Below are 26,899 nucleotides of genomic sequence, written 5' to 3' on the forward strand. Positions count from 1 at the left end.
GCTGAGGAAGGAGGATCATGAATCTGAGGCTAGTCTAGATTATGAAGCAAACCCTTGTCACAAAGCTACCCAACCAAGTAACAACAAAGCACCTCACAGTAAGAGCTGATGAAGACAGTAATGTTAGTACTGTCTAACAATATTTGTTAGCAAACTTGTGTCAAGGTTACTACATGATCACATGCCTTATACAGTTCTCAGTTATAAAGGTAAAAATTTAGGGACAGAATAACCTATTCAAAGCTGCTTAGCTTAAAGAAGTAGAACTTGGGTTTTAAATTACCTCTCTGACACCAACTTCATGAGATTTGTCACCTCTATGGATGAAAGCAGTGAAATTACACCAAGAGGACCCTATCATTTGAGAACTCTAAGACTTACAACTTCCATGTCTGTTTATAACTGAATTACAGATTTCTCTGCCACCATCCTATACACATTGGAGCTCATCCACCACAACTATCTTGTTTCTAGATCTATACTGTGTTTGGAACAGCTTAGACTGGAGCCATGATGGGTTCTGGACCCCATTTCTGCTAAGCACCTTCTTGCTTGAACCTTGAGCTATGCTACTTCCCCTCTTTAACTACTTATTACTTTTCCACAAGACTCTTGACTTGTGGATTAATGAGAAAAAGCAATGTGAAAGTACCTGCTTCTATCTACCCCTTGTGCTTTTGCCTTAATGGGACAGTGGGCAGTGCCACAAGGAAAGCCCACTGTGTTTCTTGTGAAGACTGTCACTGCCACTTTTTATTGTTCTCCACCCACGGTCACCTGGAAAATATCTTCTAGCAATGACAGTGAGCTTTTTATTCAGACATGCCCTCCCTCAGAAATTTTTAAATATCTCAAGGCTGCCTTCTGACAGCTTGAAGAAGCTAAAGCATTTGGCACCTCAAACCGCTTACAGTAGTTAGGGTGACCTCTGAGAGGTGAATGAGGGACTGGGTGTTAGAAAGATTCCCTGAGAGGTAGAAACATAGGGAAAAGAGTCATGAAAATGGCTGTTTTCTTCCTCTTCAAGATGCTGGCTTCTTCCTCACCCTCCTGACCTAAGACCAAGGCCTGGCAGCTTAAAATAAAGGTCTTTCAGGGCTCTTTTCTAGGGATAGCCCCTCTGTCAATGGGATGGCTCAACAAATTCAAGGCCAGATCAGGATGTGTTTACACAGTGGTCATCTGTCTTATCTTTCTTAAGAGGAAACAACCCTAAATTAGGAGAGGAAGACCTTTCAAAGAATTTATAAAACCCCAGCCCCCAAGGGGAGACTACTCGGGTTTCTCAGGTACCCCCTCTGCTTCTTGGAGGGGTATTCTCTCTGTGTGTTTGATATCTGTGTATTTACTTAACCTTTTAAAAGAAAAAAGCCTTTCTTTAGTGGCTTGGGGGAAAAATTCTTGGGGCTGCTGAGTAATAAAGAGCACTTTTGCTCTTGCAGAGGACCTGGGTTTAGCTCCCAGCACCCACATGGTGGCTCACAACCATTCAGAACTCCAGTTTTATGGAGTTCTTGATCCCGTGCCTTATTCTAACTTCTGCAGGCACTATTCATACGTGATACACTTACATACATGTAGGCTAAACAGTCATACACAGTAAATAAAATCAATTTGAAAAATTTTTTAAATAGTCCGGATGACATTGAGAATTTGATTAGTGGTTGTGGAGCTAGAAAAAAAGCCCAGATTCTTGACAAGAATCTGAGACCTTCAGACTCCACCATCAGGGTAGACCTAGAACAGCCTCGACTATGGATCTGTAGTTCAGGGTCAAGGTGACTGACTGGGGCAAGTAAGGGATCTCCACTCTTGATTGGTTGACGGGCTGGCAATGTCTCTGGCTATCTGGCAAAATCAGGTGGAAATTCTTTTAAAAGAAAGATTTCTTAAGCATAGGCCTCAGATTATTCAGTGATCTGTAAATGGAATTATAAATTCTAGCTAGCTCATATAAAAGATACACAATCCAGGCATTTCATTTGCAAGCTGTCAGCCTAGATTAGGCAGGCTTTGGAGCTATTCTAACTTATGTCCCAGCCACACACATAGCCCTTGTTACTTGCTGTTTCTCTTGGCCACATGCTCATGGTCCATCTCTTCTCATGGTAGCCTCCCCCCAGCCCCACTTTCTTCTTTCTTTTCTCTCTCTACCTGCGGCCCCCAGCCAGGTAACTGAAAATCCCCTACCTCTATCTATTGGCTAATCCTAGGCTTCAGCCTTCTATTGATAAATTAACTTGGGGAGCAGGGTTCATACAACAAAAGCTGGAGTACCTCAGAATTTCCTCATTGGGGGCATCCAGATCTTGGGGTGGGGGGCATTTTTAGCATTCAAATACATAGCAGCACCAGATCAACCTCCTACAGTGATCAGTACATAAATATACTCAGGCACTCAAGGAAAGCAGAGACCTAGAGTTAAAGCCAGTAAGAAACCACAAAGGAGTCCCTTTTAAAAATTTTATCAGTGGTTAGAGGGATGGGTTAGTGCTTAAGAGTACTTGTTGCTTTTCAAAGGACTCAGGTTCAACTCCCAGCACCCACATGGCAATTTATGTCCACCTGTAACTCAAGACCTGAAGGATCCAGCACCCTCTCTGACCTCTGAGGGCCTGTATATGCAGCCAAATCATCTATAAAAGTTTTAAAAATTATATTATTAGATATTGAAATCATCTCAGTCTGAAAACTTCACTTTTCCCTGTTAAAATAAATAAAAGATAAGCCTGGAGATACTTGCAAAAAATAAAAAACTAGGCTGGACATGTCGGTACACCCCTTTAATCCTAGTGCTTAGGATATAGAGGCAGGTGGATCTCTGTGGCCAGCTTGGTCTACAAAGAGAATTAAAGATACCCAGGTCTATTACACAGAGAAACCCTGTCTTGGAAAAAAAAGCCAAAAGCCAAAAATCAAAACAAAACTCTGAGTCATATTATAGCAAATTGGAAAAGAAACAAGAATAACTTTACATTAGTGAAATTAAAACTCAATGAATGAGAAAAAGAATTCACTTACTTAGTGTGACGAGAAAAAAGTTGATAGAGCTCATTGAAAATTGGTAGAGGACAGTAAATAAATTGGAAGATGGTAAGAAAAATGTATTCAGAGGACAGCACAGAGAAAGATAGAAACTAAAGCACAGAATGATGTGATTAAAGAGTAGTTTGAGTCCTAGCAGGAAATGAGACAAAAAGGGCAAGCAAGTGACTTTGAGAAGCTGGCCGAGATATTCTGAAACAGGTGAAAATGTAAGTTTAGATAAGGTGGAAACTTGATAAAAATCAAAAGCAAAGAGAAAATTTTAAAAGAAGCTAGGTTGACCATAGACTTTTTTAAAAAGGTTATAGACTGGGTAGTGGTGGGGCACACCTTTAATCCCAGTACTCAGGAGGCAGAAGCAAGTAGATCTCTGTGAGTTTGGGGTCAGCCTTCTCTACAGAGTGAGTTCCAGGACAGCCAGGACTATTACACAGAGAAACCCGGTCTCTAAAAACAAAAACAAGAAACCAAAACCCAAACCAAAAATGATTATACTATAATTACAACATTTCTCCCTTTTCCTCCTCCAAATCTTCCCACATTGCTATTCCTACTCTCCTTCAAATTCATGGACTCTTTTCTCACTATTATTGCTTGCACATGTGTGTATGTGTGTATGTATGTATGTATGTATGTATGTATAAACACAGATAATCCCAAATATGACCCGTGCCCTCTGTATAGTGTTCCTTGTATGTATATTTTAAGGGCTAAGCATTTGACATTCCTGGACTACGTATTGGTGTGCTCTTCCTGGGGCAGAGTACTTCTCTTGCTCCAGCTTCCCTCCCTTGCCTGCTGTGTAAGGTTGAGGCCGTGCAGGCCTTTCCTCATCTCTTTTGGCATGTCCATTGGTGTTCTTGTTCAGTTCCTATTTGGGCGGTCATGTTGGTAAGACTTTATATAGTGTCACTTCTGATATTACCAGGAGACACAATCTTACAGCAAACTCCATGATCATCTGGCTTTTACAACCTTTCCATCATTGACTTTTTATGTAATATAATCCTGATCACATTAATGTCAAAAATTTCAATGACTTTCTATCTTCAAGGTATAAACTAGAACTCTTGGAGTGTCATATGAGGCCTTCTATGGTCTGGTCCTTACACTCAGATATACAAACCCTTCCTATGCTCTATCCTCTGCTCAGTTTATCCTTGATTAGGTGCCTTTGTTGATGTTTTTATCCCTTCTGAAATTACCCCAAGGTCTGTGCCTCCAGCCAGCTCCTACTCAGCATTCCTACTTCAGCTGGGAAGTTAAGGCTCTGTCAACTCTACCCAGTTCCTATCATATAACCTTGGGACACACTGCTTGTTTGTAATTACCAAGCCATATACTTCCAAAGTATATAACTTTGTTTGCCTTCTAACCCAGGTGAACCCTGGGGAGGGAGACAGTAATGTCTGACGTACCTTAGATATTTTGGTGAGGAAACAGTACCTTGACTTGACATTTTGTGGCCTTTTCATCTTACTCTGATCTTGTGTGGATAGAAGGTCACCATAGCTAGTGCACACATCCTGTCATCTTCTGGCTCTGCTCTTTCTTTTTTTATTTTTTATTGGATATTTTATTTACATTTCAGATGTGATCCCCTTACCACATCCCCCTAACCCCCACCCAGGAACCCCCTATCTCATTGCCCCTCCTCCTGCTTCTCTGCGGATGTGCCCCTATCTACCTCCCCCACCTCCCCACTCTGGAATTCACACACACACAGTGTCCAGCCTTCATGAGACCAAGGATCTCTTCTCCCACCTATGCCCAACAGGGCCATCCTCCCTTACACATACAGCTGGAGCCATGGATCCCTCCCTAAGTGCTCCCAGGCTGGTGGTTTAGACCCTGGGAGCTCTGGTTGGTTGGTATTGTTGCTCTCCTCATGGGGCCACAAACCCTTTCAGCTCCTTCAGTCTTCTCTCTCCCTCCTCCATTGGGAACCCCTTGATCAGTTCAATGGTTAGCTGTGAGCATCCGCCTCTGTATATTTCAGGCTCTGGCAGACCTCTAAGGAGACAGCTATATTAGGCTCCTATCAGCATGCACTTCCTGGCATCCACATCAGCATCTACCTTTGGTGACTGCACAAGGGATGGATACCCAGGTGGAACAGTCTCTGGATGGCCCCTCCGTCAGTTTCTGTCCCACGCTTTGTTTCCATATTTGCTTCCATGAGTATTTTCTTGCTCCTTCTAAGAAGGACCGAAACGCCCCCACTTGGTCTTCCTTCTTCATGAGCTTCATGTGGTCTGTGAGTTGAATCTTGGGTATTTCAAGCTTCTGGGCTAAAATCCAGTAATCAGTGAGTGAATGCCATGAGTGAATTCTTTTGTGATTGGCTTACCTCACTCAGGATGATAATTTCTAGTTCCATCCATTTACCTAAGAATTTCTCAAATTCATTGTTTTTAATAGCTGAGTAATACTCCATTGTGTAAATGTACCACATTTTCTGTATCCATTCCTCTGTTGAAGGACATCTGGGTTCTTTCCAGCTTCTGGCTATTATAAATAAGGCTGCTATGAACATAGTAGAGCATATGTCCTTGTTATATGTTCGAGCATCTTCTGGGTATATGCCTAGGAGTGGTATAGCTGGGTCCTCAGGTAATGCTATGTCCAATTTTCTGAGGAACCACCAGACTGATTTTCAAAGGGGTTGCACCATCTTGCAATCCCACCAACAATAGAGGAGTGTTCCTCTTTCGCCACACCCTCGCCAGCATCTACTATCACCTGAGTTTTTGATCTTAGCCATTCTGACTGGTGTGAGATGGAATCTCAGGGTTGTTTTGATTTGCATTTCCCTGATGATTAAAGATATTGAACATGTCTCTATGTTGTTTCAGAACTATGTGGGGTGGGTGTTACTACTGGGGTTAGAGTTGAGGCCCAAGATCTGCTCAGTGCTGGGGCCCAGACTGGAAGGAACCAGTGCTCCAGGCCAGGAGTGAATTCCTGGGTCCCAGTGGGTCCCGGTTACTTCCTGTTTGGGGCGGGTGTTGCTGTCTCCTTACCTAGGATACTGCCTGGGTTAGAGCTCTTGGGAAGCCCACTTCCTCTGGGTTTTGTGAGATTGGGTGCAGAGCAGCCGCCTGGGATCTGCTCAGTGCTCGGGCCCAGACTGGAAGGAGTCAATGTGCAGTCTGTAGTCCCCAACAATGGTCAGCAGCAGCTGTGAATGGAAGTAGAAGGATTTAGCAGTTGCTCGGTATCACAAGGCAAGCAGTTGAAGAAGAAAGGGCTATCCTGGGTTTTTTGCTATTCCAAATGAATTTGAGAATTTCTCTTTCTAACTCTGTGAAGAATTGGGTTGGGATTTTAATGGGGATTGCATTGAATCTGTAGCAATTAGACAACAAAAAGAAGTCAAAGGAATAAAAATAGGAAGGGTAAAAGTCAAAATTTCACTATTTGCAGATGATATAATAGTATCCTTAAGTGACCCCAAAGCTTCCACCAGAGAACTCCTAAACCTAATGAACAACTTCAGCAAAGTGGCTGGTTATAAAATCAACTCAAACAAATCAGTAGCCTTCCTCTACGTGAAAGATAAACAGGCTGAAAAAGAAATTAGGTAAATGACACCCTTCACAATAGTTGCAAATAATATAAAATACCTTGGTGTGAATCTAACCAAGCAAGTGAAAGACTTGTATGACAAGAACTTCAAGTCTCTGAAGAAAGAAATCGAAGATCTCAGAAGATGGAAAGATCTCCCATGCTTATGGATTGGCACGATTAATATAGTAAAATTGGCCATCTTGCCAAAAGCAAGCTCTTTCTTTTTTAAATTTATTTGTTTACATCTCAAATGCTGCCCTCCCCTAGTAACCACCTCACAGAGTCCCTTCTCCTATCCCCTTTCTCCTTTTCCTGTGAGCTGTTGGGGCCCTCTTGGGTATCCTCACACCCTGCATCAAGTCTTTGCAGTTAGGCAAATCCTCTCCCAGTGGGGGAAGACAGGACAGCCCTATGTGCTGGGGGGGATGGGAGGGACTCTTGGTCTAGTCATGTATGATCTTTGGTTGGTGGTTCAGTCTCTGAGAGCTGCCAAGGGTCCAGGTTAGTTGACTCTGTTGATCTTCCTGTGGAGTTCCTATCCCCTTCAGTCCTTCTCCCAACTCTGGCTCTGTTCTTCCTGGTAAGACAGATTAACACTGCGCTCTGCCATAGTATGAAGCTGCACTGTGCATGCAGTGAGGTAAGGTACATGCAGGGAAAAGAATATGATGAGAAAATTCTCTGGCTTTGTGGTTCTGTTAGCTTTACAGGAGAGTGAGAAACTCACTAGGTCTGGGATTTGGTGCCCCAGGGACTGTCTCTCCTGAGCCTTAGTGCTTGCAGGAGCTGCTTCCTACCTTAATCAGCAGTTCATTATGCCCACAATGTCTTAAAGCAGATGAAATGTTTATTCATAGTGAATGTTCCCCCGCCCTGTGAGGACCATGTGGTCATTTGTACATTTCACTGGGAAGAGGAGCTCATGAGGTAAGGTTTCCTACTTGATTGATATTGAGACTCGGCATGTTGAGACTTGTTAATTAAAAATTTTGGAAATTACAGATTTTTGTTGTCCTTTGTTCAGAATAGAATAGGCTTGGATTTGCCATATGAGTGTACTGCTCTTTCAATCTGTAAGATTAACACCCCTCTCCTTACTTTTAAAGGCCTTAGCCTTGGTTTTTATTTTTTTATTTTTAATGCATGTGAGTGTTTTACTTGTATATGTATGCATACCACATGTGTGCCTGGTGTCCAGAGAGGCCAGAAAGGTGTGCTGGAGCTCCTGGAACTGGAGTTATAGATGCTTTTAGCTACCCTATGAGGACTGTGAACCAAACCCGAGTCCTCTGCAAGAATAGCAAGCAACCTTAAACACTGCGTGCTCTCTCTCCAGACTCTAAACAAACCTTTTAAAAAGTTATTATTAATTATTTGTGGTGCTGGCTATTAAGCCTAGAACCTCATGTATGCTAGGCAAGTGGTCTGCCAGCCCTGAAAATGTCTGATATGCTTTTAAAGTGTTAAGAATCATTAAGCTTGTTGGCCTATTATTTTTATAGGAAATAGCCAATCAGTATAATTTTTCTAAGGTTGAGTTGCATTTGGTCTTAGACAAGTATTAATGCTAACTCTAGTATACTAGAACTTTCAAACTGTTTGAATAGAATTTCAGATCATCCATAGAAAGAGATAGTATTTTACTTGACTTTCTGTAGTATTTTTCAGGGAGTCTTGAAAAATTGTTTATCTTAGTAATGTACCTAGTTTTGAAAAAAATTCTCCTTTAGGGCTGGTAAGGTGGCTCAGCAGGTAAAGGTGCTTGCCATCAAGCCCAAAGGCCTTTGTCTGATCCCTGGGATCTGCTTGGGAGAAAGAGAGAACCAACTCTGATTTCTACATGCTTATCGTGGACCAAGTGTGCACATATGTGTGTGCACACACATGCACACAAATAAATTAATAAATATATGATAAAGTAATAAAAATAAAATTATCTTTTAAATAAATATTTGGTCTAGAGTTGTTTTCAACAGAAAGGACTTCAGAGCTGGCAGCTCTGTCCTCAGTGTGGCAAACAGCACTGTGGAGGTCACAACCATTTCCCTATTGAGAACCACTAGCAGCTCTGCCCAGTGCTCAGGTCCATGCTGGTATTCCACAGCTCTGTCCAGTGCTCAGGTCCATGCTGGTATTCCACAGCTCTGTCCAGTGCTCAGGTCCATGCTGGTATTCCACAGCTCTGCCCAGTGCTCAGGTCCATGCTGGTATTCCACAGCTCTGTCAGAGCAGTGTTCCTGACAGTCCATCAAAAGCATTTTAAATTTAAATTCATTTCCTACTTTTTCAGACCCATCATTCCTAGTGATGAGGACATACTTAGCAGCCCCTTCCTCCTCTCTTCTGTCCTTCCCTCCCTCTCCTCCCCTCCTCCCCTCATGAAGCATGACCTCTGCTGGCCATTCCTGCTACTGTTGGGATTAAGGCTTTGTTGTGTCTCATGTGGACTGTAATCCCAGCGTTCAAAGCTTGCTTGCTCTATTGTCTGCCGACTCCAGAGCACTAGCAGCTTCATAATCCTAACCTTGGGCTGTATACTCCCAGGAGAGAATCATCTCTGGCTTCTGGGATGCTGTAAGGGACAGTGTCTGAGCTTGTCACTCTCTTTGTCTGAACCTGTATGTTAGAAAATATGTTCTGCTGAGAATAGCTTTGAATCCTAAAATAGTGGTGGCTTAAATGAAAAGAAGTTATGCCTCTCACACATTAAAGAAGACCAGATATGGGCAGGCGATGGCTTGCAGGGTAACCTCACAGGTTCCTCCTGTCCTGCTGCTCTGCTGGCCTCCAAAACCAGAGCGAGTACTCATGGTGAAGCAGATTTCTCCTGCATTCCCACCAGCAGGTATGAGGGAAGAGAAAGCTGGATCTCTGGACTTGAAGGATCCTTCCTGAAAGATACTGGTAATACTTTCCCCCACATGTTACTGGTTAAAGCTATGGCCAAAATGGCAGCCCTTCATAGTTGTAAGAAATCCTAGAGAACATGGTCTTTTGACCAGGCTGCCCTGCTAAAATTTGGAGCACTCATTACTAGGAAAGAAGAGACTAGAAATGGGCAGTAACTAGAGTCTCTGCCATGGAACTTATCCCACCTCTCTCCCAGCCATGTCTTTCTCCTGTGGCAGCTCTTTCCCACCCAGCACTGTGTCTCCAACCCGTTGATAACTACTGTGAATGTCTTACTAGACCATTTCTGTTTCCTCACTTTGTGTGGAGCAGTGGAAAAGTTTTATGGATTTAATAGTTATAGATTTGTGTCTAACCTTTGCTCTACATGGTGGACTGAAAGTTTAAGTACAGAAGTACATAGCATACAAACTGTATTTCAAGCTAATCTACCTGTCACTTTTGAATTGTATTGAGCTGATTGTTGAGCATCATCTTTTGAGGATCTCACAGATGTGATCAACATGTATGGCCAGCTCCAAATCAGAAATCTATATTTCTCTTCCTTCTCTAAATTTTAAGTGTTGTAATGTAACCAATGTAACTGCCAAGGTCATAAAGCTGAAAGTGACTCTCACTGTTCATATGCGGTAACCTTTAAGTCCTCATATAAAATTGCCACCAGTCAATCAGTTTAACTGTAAAATATATCTTACTTCTCTAGGCCTGTACCACAGCTCTGTTCTCATGCCGTTTCTCTCTGCATATTCTCAATCTGCTTTGGTCTTGCCCTGGGCCATGCCACTCTGGGCCATTCCACTCTTGCACAAACCCAGATCCCCATTGTTTCTAGGCTTAAATTCTGGACTCCTGTATCCTGCAAGGAAGGTCCCACCTGATTTCATTGCTGTTGTTCCTTTCTTATCTCTTGCATAACTCATCTTTGCATCTGCTTTCTGGTTCTCTTTCTGGTCCTTGACTGTAGGCAGGACCATACATGAAGAACGCCCTGCCCCCACCTCTTCTACACTTGCCGTTTCTCACACCTTTGCTACTCTTGCCCACACCATCCTTGGGTCTTGATGTAAATGCCATTTCCTCATAAGCCATTCCTTAACCTCTAATCCATATTTCTCTTCCTGTTCCTTTAAGGCTGGTTTTTTTTTTTCTGAGAGTTCATCACAAATTATCATTTCTATATACAGAGTGTTTACTTACTAACACCATTTCCACATTCATGTATATAAGTTTCCTGAGAGCTTAGAACATACTTCTCTTACTAAAAGCCAAATCCTCTAAACTTAAACTCAATAAATATCTAATGTCTCAAATAAATGAATTAATAAATGACTTCAGATTAAGCAATGAAATATCTTTCATTAAACTGGCAACTTTGTTTTTCAATGCAGAGAACCTGGAAAAGTCATGTTTTAGGTATGATGGAAGGAAGTCATGCCTAGACCCACTTTTGTTCTTGGCCTTTCGTTTTAGATGTAATCTGGCATATCTTCTGGGCTGGGAGGCTTGCTGTTGTCAGCATGGAACCTAAAGTGATAGTCACCTTAAAATGTAGCCATCTGTCTGGTGGCCATCCCAGAAGGAGACGTGCCCTGGGTTTGGGCTGTTATGGAAAAACTGATCTCAGCTGAGTATGGTTACACATGCCTTTAATTCCCAGCTCTCAGGAGGCTGAGGCAGAAAGATCACAAGTTCAAGGTCAGCCTCAGCTATTTTCCAAGACACAAGACAACAGATAAGGCAATGAAATAAAAGAAAGAAAAAAAGAAAGGATGAAAGAAGGAAGGAAGGAAGGAAGGAAAGAAGGAAGGAAGGAAGGAAAGGAAGGAAGGAAGGAAGGAAGGAAGGAAGCTTTTTTTCCCCACCACTCTGACTTGATGGTTAACTTTGTAAGTCCAAACACTTAAATATCAGATATCTAGGTAGTGTGCAATTATAATTTTATCTTCCTTTTTTTTCTCAATGAATTGTGTAATCTGTAGAAAACACTGGTAAGATAATGTTACAAAAGAAACCAGCACCGGGTATGTGTGTTTCCTTCCAGACTAGTTTTTAAAAATGTTCTGAAAATCAGGTTTAGGAGTTCTCTGGTGGAAGTTTGGGGGTCACTTAAGTATACTATCATATCATCTGCAAATAGCGATATTTTGACTTCTTCCTTTCCTATTTGTATCCCTTTGACTTCTTTTTGTTGTCTAATTGCTCTGGCTAGGACACTTCATCCTCATCAAAGGAAAAATCTACCAAGGTGAACTCTCAATTCTGAACATCTATGCTCCAAATGCAAGGGCACCTACACACAGAAAAGAAACTTTACTAAAGCTCAAAACACACATTACACCTCACACAATAATAGTAGGGGATTTCAACACCCCACTCTCAGCAATGGACAGATCGTGGAAACAGAAACTAAACCCAGACACTTTGACATTAACAGAAGTTATGAACCAAATGGACTTAACAGACATCTATAGAACATTTCATCCTAAAACAAAAGAATATACCTAAACCTAATGAACAACTTCAGCAAAGTGGCTGGTTATAAAATCAACTCAAACAAATCAGTAGCCTTCCTCTACATGAAAGATAAACAGACTGAAAAAGAAATTAGGGAAATGACACCCTTCACAATAGTTGCAAATAATATAAAATACCTTGGTGTGAATCTAACCAAGCAAGTGAAAGACCTGTATGACAAGAACTTCAAGTCTCTGAAGAAAAAAATTGAAGAAGATCTCAGAAGATGGAAAGATCTCCCATGCTCATGGATTGGCAGGATTAATATAATAAAAATGGCCATCTTGCCAAAAGCAATCTACAGATTCAATGCAATCCCCATTAAAATCCCAACTCAATTCTTCACAGAGTTAGAAAAGGAAATTCTCAAATTCATATGGAATAACAAAAAACCCAGGATAGCGAAAACTATTCTCAACAATAAAAGAACTTCTGGAGGAATCACCATCCCTGACCTCAAGCTGTACTACAGAGCAATAGTGATAAAAACTACCTGGTATTGGTACAGAGACAGGCAGGAAGATCAATGGAATAGAATTGAAGACCCAGAAATGAACCCACACTCCTATGGTCACTTGATCTTTGACAAAGGAGCTAAAACTGTCCAGTGGAAAAAGGACAGCATTTTCAACAAATGGTGCTGGTTCAACTGGAAGACAACATGTAGAAGAATGAAAATTGATCCATTCTTATCCCCTTGTACAAAGCTCAAGTCTAAGTGGATAAAGGACCTCCACATAAAACCAGATACACTGAAACTAATAGAAGAGAAGGTGGGGAAAAGCCTCGAATACTTGGGCACAGGGGAAAAGTTCCTGAACAGAACTCCAATGGCATATGCTCTAATATCGAGAATTGACAAATGGGACTTCATAAAATTGCAAAGTTTCTGTAAGGCAAAGGACACTGTCAATAGGACAAAACGACAACCAACAAATTGGGAAAAGATCTTTACCAATCCTTCATCTGATAGAGGGCTAATATCCAATATATACAAAGAACTCAAGAAATTAGACTCCAGACAACCAAATTACCCTATTAAAAAATGGGGTATAGAGCTTAACAAAGAATTTTCAACGGAAGAAACTCGAATGGCCGAGAAGCATCTAAAGAAATGTTCAGCATCCTTAGTCGTCAGGGAAATGCAAATCAAAACAACCCTGAGATTCCATCTCACACCAGTCAGAATGGCTAAGATTAAAAACTCAGGTGATAGTAGATGCTGGCGAGGGTGTGGAGAAAGAGGAACACTCCTCCATTGTTGGTGGGACTGCAAGATGGTGCAACCACTTTGGAAATCAGTCTGGCGGTTCCTCAGAAAATTGGACATAGCATTACCCGAGGATCCAGCTATACCACTCCTAGGCATATACCCAGAAGATGCTCGAACATATAACAAGGACATATGCTCAACTATGTTCATAGCAGCCTTATTTATAATAGCCAGGAGCTGGAAAGAACCCAGATGTCCTTCAACTGAGGAATGGATTCAAAAAATGTGGTATATTTACACAGTGGAGTATTACTCAGCTATTAAAAACAATGAATTCGAGAGGTTCCTAGGTAAATGGATGGAACTAGAAATTATCATCTTGAGTGAGGTAAGCCAATCACAAAAGAACACACATGGTATTCACTCACTGATTATTGGATATTAGCCTAGAACCTTGAAATGCCCAAGATGCAACTCACAGGCCACATGAAGCCCATAAAGAAGGAAGACCAAGTGAGGGTGATTCGGTCCTTCTTAGAAGGAGCAACAAAATACTCAAGGGAGCAAATATGGAGACAAAGTGAGGGACAGAAACTGAAGGAGGGGCCGTCTCAAGACCACTCCACCTGAGTATCTATCCCATGTGTAATCACCAAAGGTAGATGCTGATGTGGAAGACAGGAAGTGCATGCTGATAAGAGCCTGATATGGATATCTCCTCAGAGGCCTTCAAGAGTCAGACATATTCAGAGGCAGATGCTCACAACTAGCCATTGAACTGATCATGGGGTTCTCAATAGAGGAGTTAGAGTGAAGACTGAAGGAGCTGAAAGGGTTTGTGGCCCCATGAGGAGAGCAACAATACCAACCAACCACAGCTCCCAGGGTCTAAACCACCAGCCTGGGAGCACTTAGGGGGGGATCCAGGGCTTCAGCTGAATATGTAAAAGTGGAGGGCCCTGCTGGGCATAGGTGGAAGAAGAGAACCTTGACCTCATGAAGGCTGGATGCCCCAGGGGGTGGGAATTTTGAGGGTGGGGAGGTGGGAGTGGGGGGGGGTAGATAGAGGTTACATCCACAGAGAAGAAGGAGGAGGGGCGAGGGGATTGGGGGTTCCGAGGGGGTGGTGGGGGATGGGGTAAGGGGACAACATAGGAAATGTAAATAAATCATCCAATAAAAAAAAAATGTTCTGAAAACAACTGGTTTTTTTTGTGGTTTTTCTTTGTTTGTTTGTTTTTCATTCTGAGTTATTGATCTAAGCTAAAAGTTGATCTTGAGTGGTTACCATGCTTTTACTGATAGAGAAGTCATTTACCATGGTTGAGTTTGTTTCTCCTTTTTGGAAGACTGAAAATTCTGCTTTTAGTAGCACTATGGTGGGTGGATTTCAGCAAAGACAGAAACATACAGTTCATCATTCTGAGTTTGAGACCACAGCAGTGGTTCCAGAACTTTCCCAGAAGAGACAGCCAGTTGTGAAAAAGGATTTATGTATTTATTTGAGCTTTGCAAATATCTAAATGATAAGTGCATGTCTGTCTCTCTTAGCTTCCTGGAGCAGGTGCTATGTGAATTGATTATGGATCCTGTTAATCAAAAATCTGCTATAGCTGGAGAAGAATGTTGTTCAGAGAAAAATATAATCTAACAAGTGAAAATAAAAAAATTAAAATTTCACAAAGTCTTAATTTGCTGCTTTTGCTCATGGGTGTTTTTAATGAAATGCTTCTAGTACAAAGCCTGACACTGATTCCTTGGGGAGATGCGATTTCAGTTTCTTGGGTGAATGTGCATTGCAATATTTAAGAATAGAAAATTAGGATTAGAGGTCTTTAAGCACTTTATTCTTATGATACCACTAAGAATCTTCTTCCTTCCTAGCAGTATTGGGGATTGCATCTAGGGCCTTATGCATCTTAGCAAGTGCTCAGTTACAGCAACAGCCCTTGTCAATAAGAATTGAAAATTAGGAAATTCAGAATTGGGTCCGGTCATTCATTCATTCATTCATTCATTCATTCATTCAATACAGTTTATTTCTTTTTTCATTATGGCTGGTACTAAAGTACTTTCCAAAGTAGTTTGCTAATGTTTAGGGATTCTGTGCTATAGCTAACTTCTGTGAAGTTGTCAATCATGAGAGGATAGGACTTTATGGTAATGTGAGTTTTTTGATTGGTCACTCATGTTCTTGTGAGTAACCCCTTACCTGCACTCTATAAGAATGCCCAATTAAAAAGAAAGTAAAGGTTTATGTTAATTTTATTTAATTTATTTTACAAGATGTACACAGTGAACTTGCTTTTCACTTTCATTCTTTGCTGTGTGCTGGAGTCATGTGGACAAGATCTATACATTTTACTTGCTGGCACTTTGGCTCATGAGCAATTTAATTTTAATGGTCTCTGCATTTATGCCATTTAATATGTAAGTATGTTAGATAGGTCAAAGGCAGCTTGCTAAGAGCAGATGTTCAGCACAGGCACAGATATGACACGTTTGGCCTTATCCAAACTGCTGCCCAGCAACTGCCTGTGTTCATTTTTCTTTTGTGAAGAAGTGCTGTGGAGTACTTGACCTTCATGAACCTTCCTACTATGAATTTAAAGATCTCTGCATGCCCAGTGGACGTGGAACTAACTAGTTACTCTTCTTCTTTTTTTCTTCTCTGACTTAGGAAAAGAAGATTCTAGTGCTCCAGTTATGAAAGATGAGAACACACCCACATCACAGGACACAAGAGCCTTATCAGAGAAGTCACTCCAGAAGTCAGCAAAGGTCTTTTCCCACCTACTTTCTCTACTTGTCACTGGGGATGCTCATCAGGATGGTAATAGCTCAGTTAAATGGAAAGTCAGTAGAGACTGTAAATTAGAGAAACGAATGGAATTTCTGTAACTTAAACATGTGAGTGTGTCTTTATTTGCTTGATTTTGTATGTTAGTGGCATCTTCGGGTTAGGACCAAACACAGTTGGCTCTTACTCTTGGTGGCACACGTGATGCAAGGACAAGAGATAAAGTGAAATTGTAGTGAGGCTTCCTGTACCAGATCCATCCGTCAGTATTACTCTGGGTTGCACATCAACCATTTTGCTGAGAGTAGCTCTCTTGCCTGTCTACGTGGGGAGTTTATAAGTTGTTATATTGTGTATGTCTTGCTGTTGTTCACGGGTCATCCAGAGCTTCATCTCACTAGGCATTCTTGGGGACAACTACGTTAAGATATGCTAAGTGGGAATAGCTATCATGAGTGGGTAGCCCAGTTCGAGGAGGGGGTAAGGTGGGGTGCAGGGCGGGCAGGGAGGGTTGCCTTCCTCTCCTCACAGTTCTTTGGTTACCTTCTGTGTTTTTGGCATGAAGAATGTGTAAATTATCACTCTGTATCATTTGTGTATTGTATATAACATACACATATGTGTGTGTATATATGTTTATATACTACATATTTATACACTATATATAACATACATATGACAAAGCTATACCTGTTTTGTCTCACCTGTACAGTATTTAATTTTTTATTTTATAGTTTAAATTAAACAAACAAGGAATGTTTACATAAAAATTATACATTTTGCTTGCCTTGTCAAATCAAATTCTGAGTTCACTGAGCCATGATCCTCTGTGACTTTAGTTAAGCCTTGCCTCTGTCCATAGAACTTTTGTCTGTAATTTCCTGCCACCCTTCCACCATGCTTATCTCTTTTCTTCTTCTCTCTGTTGGATAATATTTCATAATGAATTAGACCTAAAATGATAAGGAAAAAGTAGCACTTCCAAGCAAAATGTATGTGTCACTCCCAGGGCAGCTGACATTGGATGTATAATAGGTAATGCTCAGCTGCTCTCTGTGCTTCAGAAGTATCAAAAATTAAATGTGCAAGCAAAAACTTCTGGTTCAGACACTATGGCATGGCCTTGTTTTTCTCCTCCTCCTAAGCATAGCTATAAATCCTGGAAAGAATATAATAAGAAGCATTCAGAGGAGAACTATGAACAGTAGAAAGTGGGGGATGAACTAGTTAGGAACTCTGGAGCTAGAAAAAGTCAGAGGGTAACACACCCTGTGTTTTTGAATCTAGCCCAGCAGTAGAGGGTAGAGCAAGGAGACTCACTCTCAGATCTAACACGAAAGTCTCCAGAAATACCAGGTAACCCTGGCAGCACCAGCAAAGGAAATTGACTAGGAGCCCTGAAGAGTAAATGTCCAAGGGAAAGGGCTCTCCTTTTACCTCAGGCCCCTAACCTCTCTCCCTACCAAAAGACAGCAGGCATCTAACTGGCTTCAAGAGACCCCCACTACAAGAAACTCGGCTCAGGATTCCCTTTTCCCCCCTCTAGCACCAGGCTGCCAGAGACCACAGTGAAAAGGACAGCCTGACACAGAACACTCCTTTCTCCTCATCCAGAAGACTTAGCCTTTGGCTAGTAAGGCCCTTCCTCAACAGGCCTATGGTCCCTATGGCCTGGGGAATCCTCTCTTGTACCTAGAGATGCTGAGCAGCCAGGTAGTACCAGCAAGGGAGATCCTGGTTTGATAAGATACTCTAAATTGGAAGACTCTGTCCTTGAAGGCCAGAGATATCCTTTTCATACTTGGCCTAACCTGGGAGATTATCTTCTACCTCACAGAATAACTAGCAGACAGAAGCAGGAGTCCAGTGTTACTATATAAACCAGACTTATCAAAATTGCATTGAAAACAGGGTTGTCATTACAACTGAAGTCCATTTCTGTAGGCTAAAGTATGCTGAAATTGAATAAGATTTCTGCCTCTGTCTATGAGAGGTTTAAGTAGGACTCAAAGACTCTTTTAAGGGCTAGAGGTCTTAAAGCCTAGAGGTCCACACAATACAGTGAAAAACTCCTTAAGAACTATATATACCAAGAACCAAAACAATTATATTAAATGAGAAAAGATGTTCAATTGATGTCAATGCCCAAGATATTGGATTATCCAACAAGAGCCCAATTACAAGTTATTATAAGTGATTATAAAGATTTTTAACAAACATTACACATTCTCTGGACACATTTGAGAAAACAGGAGATGACAGCAGAGAAATAGAAGTCATATCCCAATTGAGAACAGTAATGTTCTATGTTTAATAACATCTTTAAAGAAAGCAGTTACTGGTTTGTTCTTGGGAAATCCTGGCATTGTTCTTGTGGGAAGAGTCTAATGGTGGAGCAGATACTTGGAGACGTCCATTCCTGCTTGGCTGCACATGTCTTTGTAAGACATAGGGCATGGCTATCAAAAGCATCTTTATCTAATTTATTCATCTGCTCATAGTTTCTTCCTTTTTCTGAATACTCAAGTTGTTGCAACTTACATATAGGTCACTTAATTACTGAGTATCACAGAGAGCCACTTCATGGTGAACAGCATGGTGAACAGCAGCTAGGTTGTTAGTGATCAGATAATGCCCTGCTGACTTTCTGACTGATACTCAGCTAGAGAAACAATGACTTTGTCTTTGGTGTTTTCAGGTGGTTTACATCTTGGAGAAAAAGCATTCCAGAGCAGCAACCGGCATCCTGAAACTCTTGGCCGATAAGAACAGTGACCTATTTAAGAAATATGCCCTGTTTTCTCCTTCAGACCACCGAGTACCTAGAATTTATGTACCTCTCAAGGACTGTCCCCAGGACTTCATGACTCGACCTAAAGACTATGCCAACACACTGTTCATCTGCCGCATCATAGACTGGAAGGAGGACTGTAATTTTGCCCTGGGGTAGGTGATCTCTGACAGAAAACAGCAGGGCACAGGATGAAGGCAGTGTGGGCAGGGTTTAGGTGAGCAGCTTATGTACTTTAGGTCTTACTTCTTTTCTAAAAGCCTTGGTACTGGTACAGTCTGGCCCTGATCTTCTAAAAATTGCCTGTAGGTCACCTATAGACTGCTTGACTTAGCAGGCAAACACCGTTATTTTTGGCATAAAATATGAATACATTCTAGACTTCTTCCTGCTATGTCATAAATACCACTGGAACCTGTGTACTACAGGTAAGTTCTTGTACTAAACAGTCAGTTTTCTAATTTCAGACCTCATGTTAAAATATGAGAAGTCCCACCATATTCAGGAAATCTATGGCTTCTTTGCTTTAATGTGAACATGAAGATGTGTTTGAGTGTTGGGCTTATTCATAGCGATCTTCTATGTGCTGCTTTTGTTAGATTTATTCTACCTGTACATTCTTAATGCTTAGTCAGTTCAGCTAAGTAAAATTTATGTATTAAGCCAGGCATGATGGCTCACCCTTTACCCTTTAGTATTTAGCTCCAGCACTGAGAAAATCGAGGCATGTGGATCTCTAGGCCATTCTGGGCTACATAGAGAGTTTTAGGACAGCCAGGGCTACATGATGAGGCCCTTCTCAGCAAGCAAACAAACAAACAAGCAAACCTATCCATTCCATGTGTGTATGTATGTATGTTTCTATGTATCTATGTATGTATATATGTATGCATTTGTCATCTATGTATATATGTATGGATGCATGTATGTATCATATATACTTATATATGTATGTATATGAATGTAACTATATATGTATATGTCTATGTATGTATCATCTATGTATGTATGTACCTACTTATGTCTCTATCTATCTATCTATCTATCTATCTATCTATCTATCTATCTATCCATCTATCCAGATCATGTGTCATACTGATACAATTTAAGAAACCTCACCCCATTCCCCTTTTTCAGTTCTGTGAAGACTGGAGCAATTTCTATGGTCTCAGAGCCACTTAGGAACCATTGTGCTTTCTTTTCTGCTCTCAAGTATGTGGCTGTAGTCTCATCATTTTAAAGTCTAACTTATTATAAAAGAATGACATCAGCCTCTCCAAATAGCCCTTCTCACGGGCTTTGCCAGTTTCTTACCATCAAATCAAAGGGCCTGATGATGGTTGTGCCACCTGCCCATGTTAACTGTGTTGCCACACTCTGTTGGGCAGTGACAAGGGAAACTGCCATGTCAGAGCAGGAAATCCAGCTGTCTTTTATCTGCCTTTCCACCATATCCCATTATGCAAGCATGATTGGGCCATTTCCTGAGTATTCAAGTCTAAGGGTGTAGTCAGGAAATCTTCCTGGTGTGGGTTTCTGAAGGACCTTATATATTCCATGCACAGCTGAGCCCTTATCTCATCGGGAACCCTTGGCTTGAGGTAAGTGCAGCGGCAGCAGCCACAAAGGGATCCAGGCCTTGGAAACAGCAAGTGTATTCACTGGTTCTAAAGAAAGGATATTCTAAAGTGATAATCATGTTATGTAACTTCCAAAGGAAAGCTTGACAATTAGCATATCTAGATGAAAAACTATGATTTGTCCGCATTTGTAATGTAAAGACATTCAAATTGTATTTCCTAAAACCATGCCTTCAAAATTCTTTGTGAAAAGATAAAATTTACTTATAAAATAAAGCACGACAGCTTTCCATAATGAGGTTCTCAGATGGCGTCTGTTGCCCAGAGGGTGAGAGCTGCAGCTGTTGAGCTGTTGGTGGTCCCCTGCCGTTTTGTTCTGGCTATCAGTTACTGATCTTTAGGAACTGAGGTCACTGTTTTCCAGTCTGCACATGATGTGCTACAGTGGCCTAGGTTTCCTCCTTCATCTTTGCCAGGCTTTGACCAGGAGCATGAGGTCGTAGTTGCAGTGGGTGGGAGGGATGGTCAGCTGCCATATAAACAGTGCCTAATCCTCTTGAATTTCTTCCCTGTGCTTTCATCATTTTCCCTTCGTCTTGAGCTTCTTCTGCCCTTGACATCATTACCAATTCTTTTTTTTTATAATTTTTTTTATTGGATATTTTATTTACATTTCATATGTTGTCCTCTTACCCCATCCCCCACCCACCCGGGAACCCCCTATCCCCTCACCCCTCCTCCTTCTTCTCTGTGGATGTAACCCCTACCTACCCCCCACTCCCACTTTCCCACCCTCAAAATTCCCACCCCCTGGGGCGTCCATGCTTCATGAAGTCAAGGATCTCATCTTCCACCTATGCCCAGCAGGGCCCTCCACTCTTACGTATTCAGCTGAAGCCCTGGATACCTCCCTAAGTGCTCCCAGGCTGGTGGTTTAGACCCTGGGAGCTGTGGTTGGTTGGTATTGTTGCTCTCCTTATGGTGCCACAAACCCTTTCAGCTCCTTCAGTCCTCACTCAATTCTTTAAGTCCAAAGTTAGATTCGTCTTTGGATAAGTTTAGTTCAGTAAACAGCCTTAAGTATGTGTAAGGTGCTGTACCACCCGAGAAGCTCAGGGTTAGCAAGCTCGAGGCAGTTCTGGAAACTGTGACTAATAGAAGCCCTTGATATAAATGGCAAAGAGATAATTTGGTTCTAAGAAATGGAATCTCACCTGCACTAATTTAAATCATGTGGGAATTACTGTTAGAAGCCTATGGTTCTCCTCAAACTCAGGGCACAACCCAGGAGGAGGGATTGTGAGAAATTCATAACTAGCAAAGCAGCAAGCATACTGCTTTTCTCTCCAGCACCCTGACAAGACCAGCTGTCTTCTGCTTGTGAGCCGAGCTCCTCTGCTTCACTGGGCACAGCAGCCATCTCCCTGCACAGCAGCATACACGGCCAGTCTGTGGATCACACACTGCAATCCGGATCATGAAACAGAACTACGGGGCAGACAATTGCACTGACCAAGTTACCACAGATAGTTTTTTTAGGAAGTAGCTTGAAGTAGATGTGGAACCCAGGCTTCTGTGGTCTTCTGCCTCATGGACAGGATTGTGAACTCAACTCTCTGGGAAGGAACATGGAGAAATCAGAAATGAATGTCCTGTCTTTTTGAGCTCCCACTATAGTACAAAACAATTCGTCTTAAGTTCTTTCACAGAAAGAAAATAAATTTATGAAGGTTTGGAGGAGATACAAGAAAGGGGAGATATAGGATCATTTCCTAGGAGGCAGAAACTCTTTGCTAACAGATCTGGACTGAGAGTCTAGAGTGGATAGAAAGGGGCTGAGGAACAGCCAGAGAGTAAAAGCCAGAGGAAGTGGAAGAACCAGAAGCAGGAAAACTGTGGAGGAGACAAGTAGAATGAAAAGATTTGGGGGAAAACAAAGACAGGAAATTCTGCATGAAAGAAAAGGGAGAAGGCTCTTAGAACTTGCAGTCCTCAGATGGTAGATGCTGGTGGTAGTGTAACCACAGGGTCCTGAGAACAGACCTTTGTTAAATCTACCAGGCTCCCAAGATAACATTCACTGGCCCCCCTCCCCCCATCTTTTGCTGTTTGCTTAGATGACTGTTGTCTGGTCAAGGCTCCAAGGTTTTGCATACTTATACTTACTAGCAGTGACTCTCACCTCTCCATGAAATAGTCAGCTTTTCAGTTCAACTCAGTTGGCCATGCAAAAAATCTTAGCTGACTCTCAGGCCTCTTTCGGGGTTTCATATAGTTTCTAATACTTTTACTACTATAGCCCAGATACTGTTTGGATTACAATTGCTTATTTGATATTTTACTTGGCTGTGAGTTCATTTTAACTAAAAATACCTTAGGATAATGCTGGTCAGAAGATGAGGTAGAAATGAAAGTGACTCTCAGGTCTAGAGCTAGGTTGACAAGGAAATACAGAGAATGAGGGGAGTTTGGAATGGAAAATAAGGGGACCCAAAGTTCCGTGACATCAGGATCAGTGCTTGGTAACAGCATGTGACACATGCACACATCAGGTGGAGGGTGTCAGGGTTAGGAGGGTCCAACGTTTAGCAAAAAGATTGAAAAGACTATGAACATTTATAGAATATATGATATCAGTAGCTCTGGGAAGACAAGAAGGAAGTCATTGGTCTTGGATGTGGTGTAATGCCTCTCTGGCATCCCCTGTGACACTTTGGGACCTCATTTTAAGGGAATCTCAGAAGCCTTTACAGTTTGGAGACCCATGGTCTGTAGGGTTATATTCTGTCTTGATGTTGTAATTGTCACACGGAGTCTTATTTGACTTCTCTCTACAATATGTCTACTACCTTTAGTGAGTTATTAGGCTTGTAATTCTGTCAAAACCCAAACGGTAGTCTTAGTGAGCCCTTGCTGGCAATTAGGGACCACTGCTTTTTGTCATAAATCACAGCATACTTAGTAGTTTTAATATTTAGTAGTGGACTCTTGTCCAGAATAACCAAAGAGCTGCATTGGTTCCTCTTTGGAATGATTTGCAGTTACGTAATGAGATTTACAGTTTTAGGAGCTCCTCAGCTCTCGGAAATCCTCATTCCTTCCTGAACTCTCATAGTGACATTCATGCTGGTATTTCTCAGACCTTTGTAAAACCTACTACCCAAGCTCTAAAGATTACGGTCTCAGCCTCATCCTTTCTACGATGTCATGAGCCCAAAGATAGCAAGGTCACTTCCTCCTAGGTTTGTTGTGGTTTCTTTTCAAATAATGTAAGGAAAACTCTTGAAGGAAATGGAAGAGTTTCACAGTAGCTACTATAAGGAACAAATAGTGTTTTTTGGGAACACTATAGGTTGAGGATGTAGTATAGGGAACTGGTCTAGAGCAAACTGACATTATCGTAGATTATTTAACAAGTTTTGGGGGTTTGGAGGGGAAATGAATAGGTCCGTTCAGGTGCAGCAAAGACGAGATGCTTATGGTTGAACTTGGGGTTGTCTGGGCTTAACTCAAAGTTATTGGTGTGAGGTGAAGAGAATGGGTTGTAGTATTACTCATTTCAGTGAGGGCAGCAAATTCCTCTGAAGCCAGTGGCTAAGCAACGTGGAAACAACAGAAGAGAGGTTCTGATCACCTTGGTATGTAGTGGAGACGGTTGAGTGGGGTCTGCTTGAATCTCTTTATCACCTAGATTTCACTAAGAATGTTTTTTTAAAGGGCCAGTCCTCAGATTGTCATTTGATGGAAGCAAATACTTCTATTAAGGTTTTGTTTTATTAAGACAGGGTCTTACCATATAGCACTGGCTGTCCTGGAACTTGCTGTGTAGACCAGCTGTCCTCAAACTCAAAGAGATCCACCTGCTTCTGTCTTCTGAGTACTGGAATCAAAGCCGTGAGTCATCACGTCTGGCTTCTATTTGGTTTGGAATATACTGAATTTCTTTAGGGAATAGATAAAAATTGATGGTGTGGCTAAAATTACTTTATGTGAATTATTTAATGTTAGCAGAAAAATGCAGTGGTGACCAGGCCCTTAGATAAGGCAAAAGGCAGAAATTAATGCTACAGAGGAATTGTTTACAAGATTAGTAGATTAGTAATTAGTAAGATTATTACAACCGCCCCCACCATGTCCCTGCACATATATTTTACTTTTCCAGGGGCACATTTCTTATTTAAATAACTCTTCTAAGGGAGAGGCCGGGTTATATGAAACAGTGAGATTTTACAAGTCCTTTTCTGATTTGTGACTGTACCTCGCTTGGTAAGGGGGGGGTGGTGGAGCAAATCAGGCTGAGGAAGGGGGCTCTTTTTTTTGTGTGACTGTTGGGCTCCACCTGGTGGCCTGAAAGGATCAACTTTGGAAAAACAAAACAAAACAAAACAAAACAAAACAAAACAAAACAAAACAAAACCCTGCATCTTGCAGAAGTCAAGGGACTGCAGGAGAATAGTGCTGGTACAGGCTTCCAAGTGGTTGCTTTCCCAGAGAGCCTCATCACCAAGACAGCCTCAGGAACCCCTGAATGCCTCCATGCATGGAAGCACCCTCACCTCCAAGAACAGAAACAGTTGCTGGCAAAGTGTGTGCTCCCACTATCCAAACAACATCCTAATCTGGCTGAAGAGATTACGGGAGTTCTGGTGGATTGACAATTCTGAGCTGCTGCCCATGGTGGACACCCCCCCCAACCTCCTAGTCTCTGTGTTCTAAGGTAGATGAGGCTAGTTCTGCAGGCTCATCATGCCAAGGAAGAAGGTGCCCAGAGTCAGGCACTGCTGGTGCTGCTTTCTCTTAGACATAGAAAAATAGTGCCAGAAGCCAGTATCATGCTAGTATTAGTACCATACCTCTGCAATAGAACTTGAAATCTGGTGTGGGAATCCCTCCAGCATTGCTCTTTTGGCTCAGGGCTGCTTCGTGATTCCATATGAATTTTAGTGCAGTTTGAATAGTGTCCTAGGGACTGTAACTGACTGGGATCACATTGACTCTGTAAGTTGCTTTTCTTTTTTAGAATGACCATTTTCACAATAATTGTACCAATCCGTAAATATTGAAGAGGGTTGTCTTTCCATCTTGTACTGACTTCCACAGTCCTTTCCTTCAGAGATTTAAAACCTTTACATTGTAGACATCTTTCATGCACTTGATTAGGCTTATTCCTAGATATTTTATTTATTGAGGCTATTGTGAATGAGACTGTTTTCATGATTTTGTTCTCAGTTTGTTGTTAGTATACAGAAAGGGTACTGATTATTATCAGTTGGTACTGATTATTTCTAGATCAACATTTGTAGAATTTTGTAGAATTTGTAAAATCAACATTGGTAGAATTTTAAGGATCACTTATGTTCAATATCATGTCATCTACAAACAAGAATAGCCTCACTTCTTTTCCTGTGTATATTTAAATTTCCTTCTCTTGTCTTATTGCTCTAGAGTGCTTCAAACACTGTATTGAAAACGAGGAGGACAGTGACAATCCTGTCTTGTTCCTAATTATATAGGATTGCTCTGAGTTTCTTTAGCATGATGTTGGTATGTGTTTATCATATGTAGCTTTTCTTATGATGAAGTATGTTTTCCTCTAGTCCCCTTCTCTCTAAGACTTTCTTCATGATGGCATTGTTTGTTTTGTCAAAGGATGTTTTCTGCATTGGGATTGGCAAAGACATTTTAAAATTGAGATACTTATGTAACTTTTGTGTTTAATTCCATTTATGTGATTTATAGCATTTGTTAACTTATGTCAGAAAAATAACTGTACACTGTACTTATGTCTCCTATAAAGCTCAGAGATGGCAGCAGAGGCTTACTGGTTGGGGAAATGTGAGTTATAGTTTTTCTAGGGCTCAAGTTGCCAATATTTAAGTAATGAAGTGAAGAAGGAATAGGAAAGGGGAAAGGGAGGTAAAGTAATAATGGCAGGGAAGGAGCCTTGGCCAGAGGTCTGAAAGCAACGGAAGAAATGCTGATCTTAGATTCAGAGAATGGAAGCACAGATAGAATGAGATGACAGCTGCAATAGACAATGAAACTTTCAGGAAAAGCATTTTATACTAATACTAAATTAACTTTTAAGTTAAAGGTTAAAAATCCAAAATGAACAATAAAATAATGTTCAAAGTATATTCTCAGTCATTGTGACTTCCTGGTTGGGCAGGACCTACCCCTGTGTTTGTTTGCTATTATTGCAAATCTAAATTCTACTCTTTTAGTACTGGGTTGTTTTTTTTTTGTTGTTGTTGTTGTTAAACTGAATTTAAAACAAAAACAGTCTTAGATTTGCAGAAAGTTATCATGGTGGTGCTAGAGAGATGGCCCAGCTTCAGTTCCCAGTGTCCACACTGGGGAAACTCATTATCAGCTTCAGTTTCAGGGGATCATACTCCCTTCTGGCCTCCACGAGCTCACAGGCACCTGTCACTGCAGTTCCAAGAAAGTACACAGAAAGCAATACCATTTGAACG

General features: G+C 41.4%; 1 protein-coding gene across 3 annotated transcripts in view; it reads left to right on the forward strand.

Annotated features, from left to right (window-relative positions):
* Positions 1–26,899, forward strand: part of Dis3l2 (DIS3 like 3'-5' exoribonuclease 2) — a 314,214-nt gene that overhangs the window by 122,599 nt on the left and 164,716 nt on the right. For all 3 annotated transcript variants that reach the window (XM_028789560.1, XM_028789559.1, XM_028789558.1), the window contains 2 exons: positions 15,933–16,033; positions 18,751–18,998. In XM_028789560.1, the coding sequence (XP_028645393.1) occupies positions 15,933–16,033; positions 18,751–18,998 (349 nt within the window). The remainder of the gene's footprint in view (positions 1–15,932; positions 16,034–18,750; positions 18,999–26,899) is intronic.

This window comes from Grammomys surdaster, unplaced genomic scaffold (assembly GCF_004785775.1).
Source record: "Grammomys surdaster isolate TR1022 unplaced genomic scaffold, NIH_TR_1.0 125846, whole genome shotgun sequence".
Taxonomy (NCBI): domain Eukaryota; kingdom Metazoa; phylum Chordata; class Mammalia; order Rodentia; family Muridae; genus Grammomys; species Grammomys surdaster.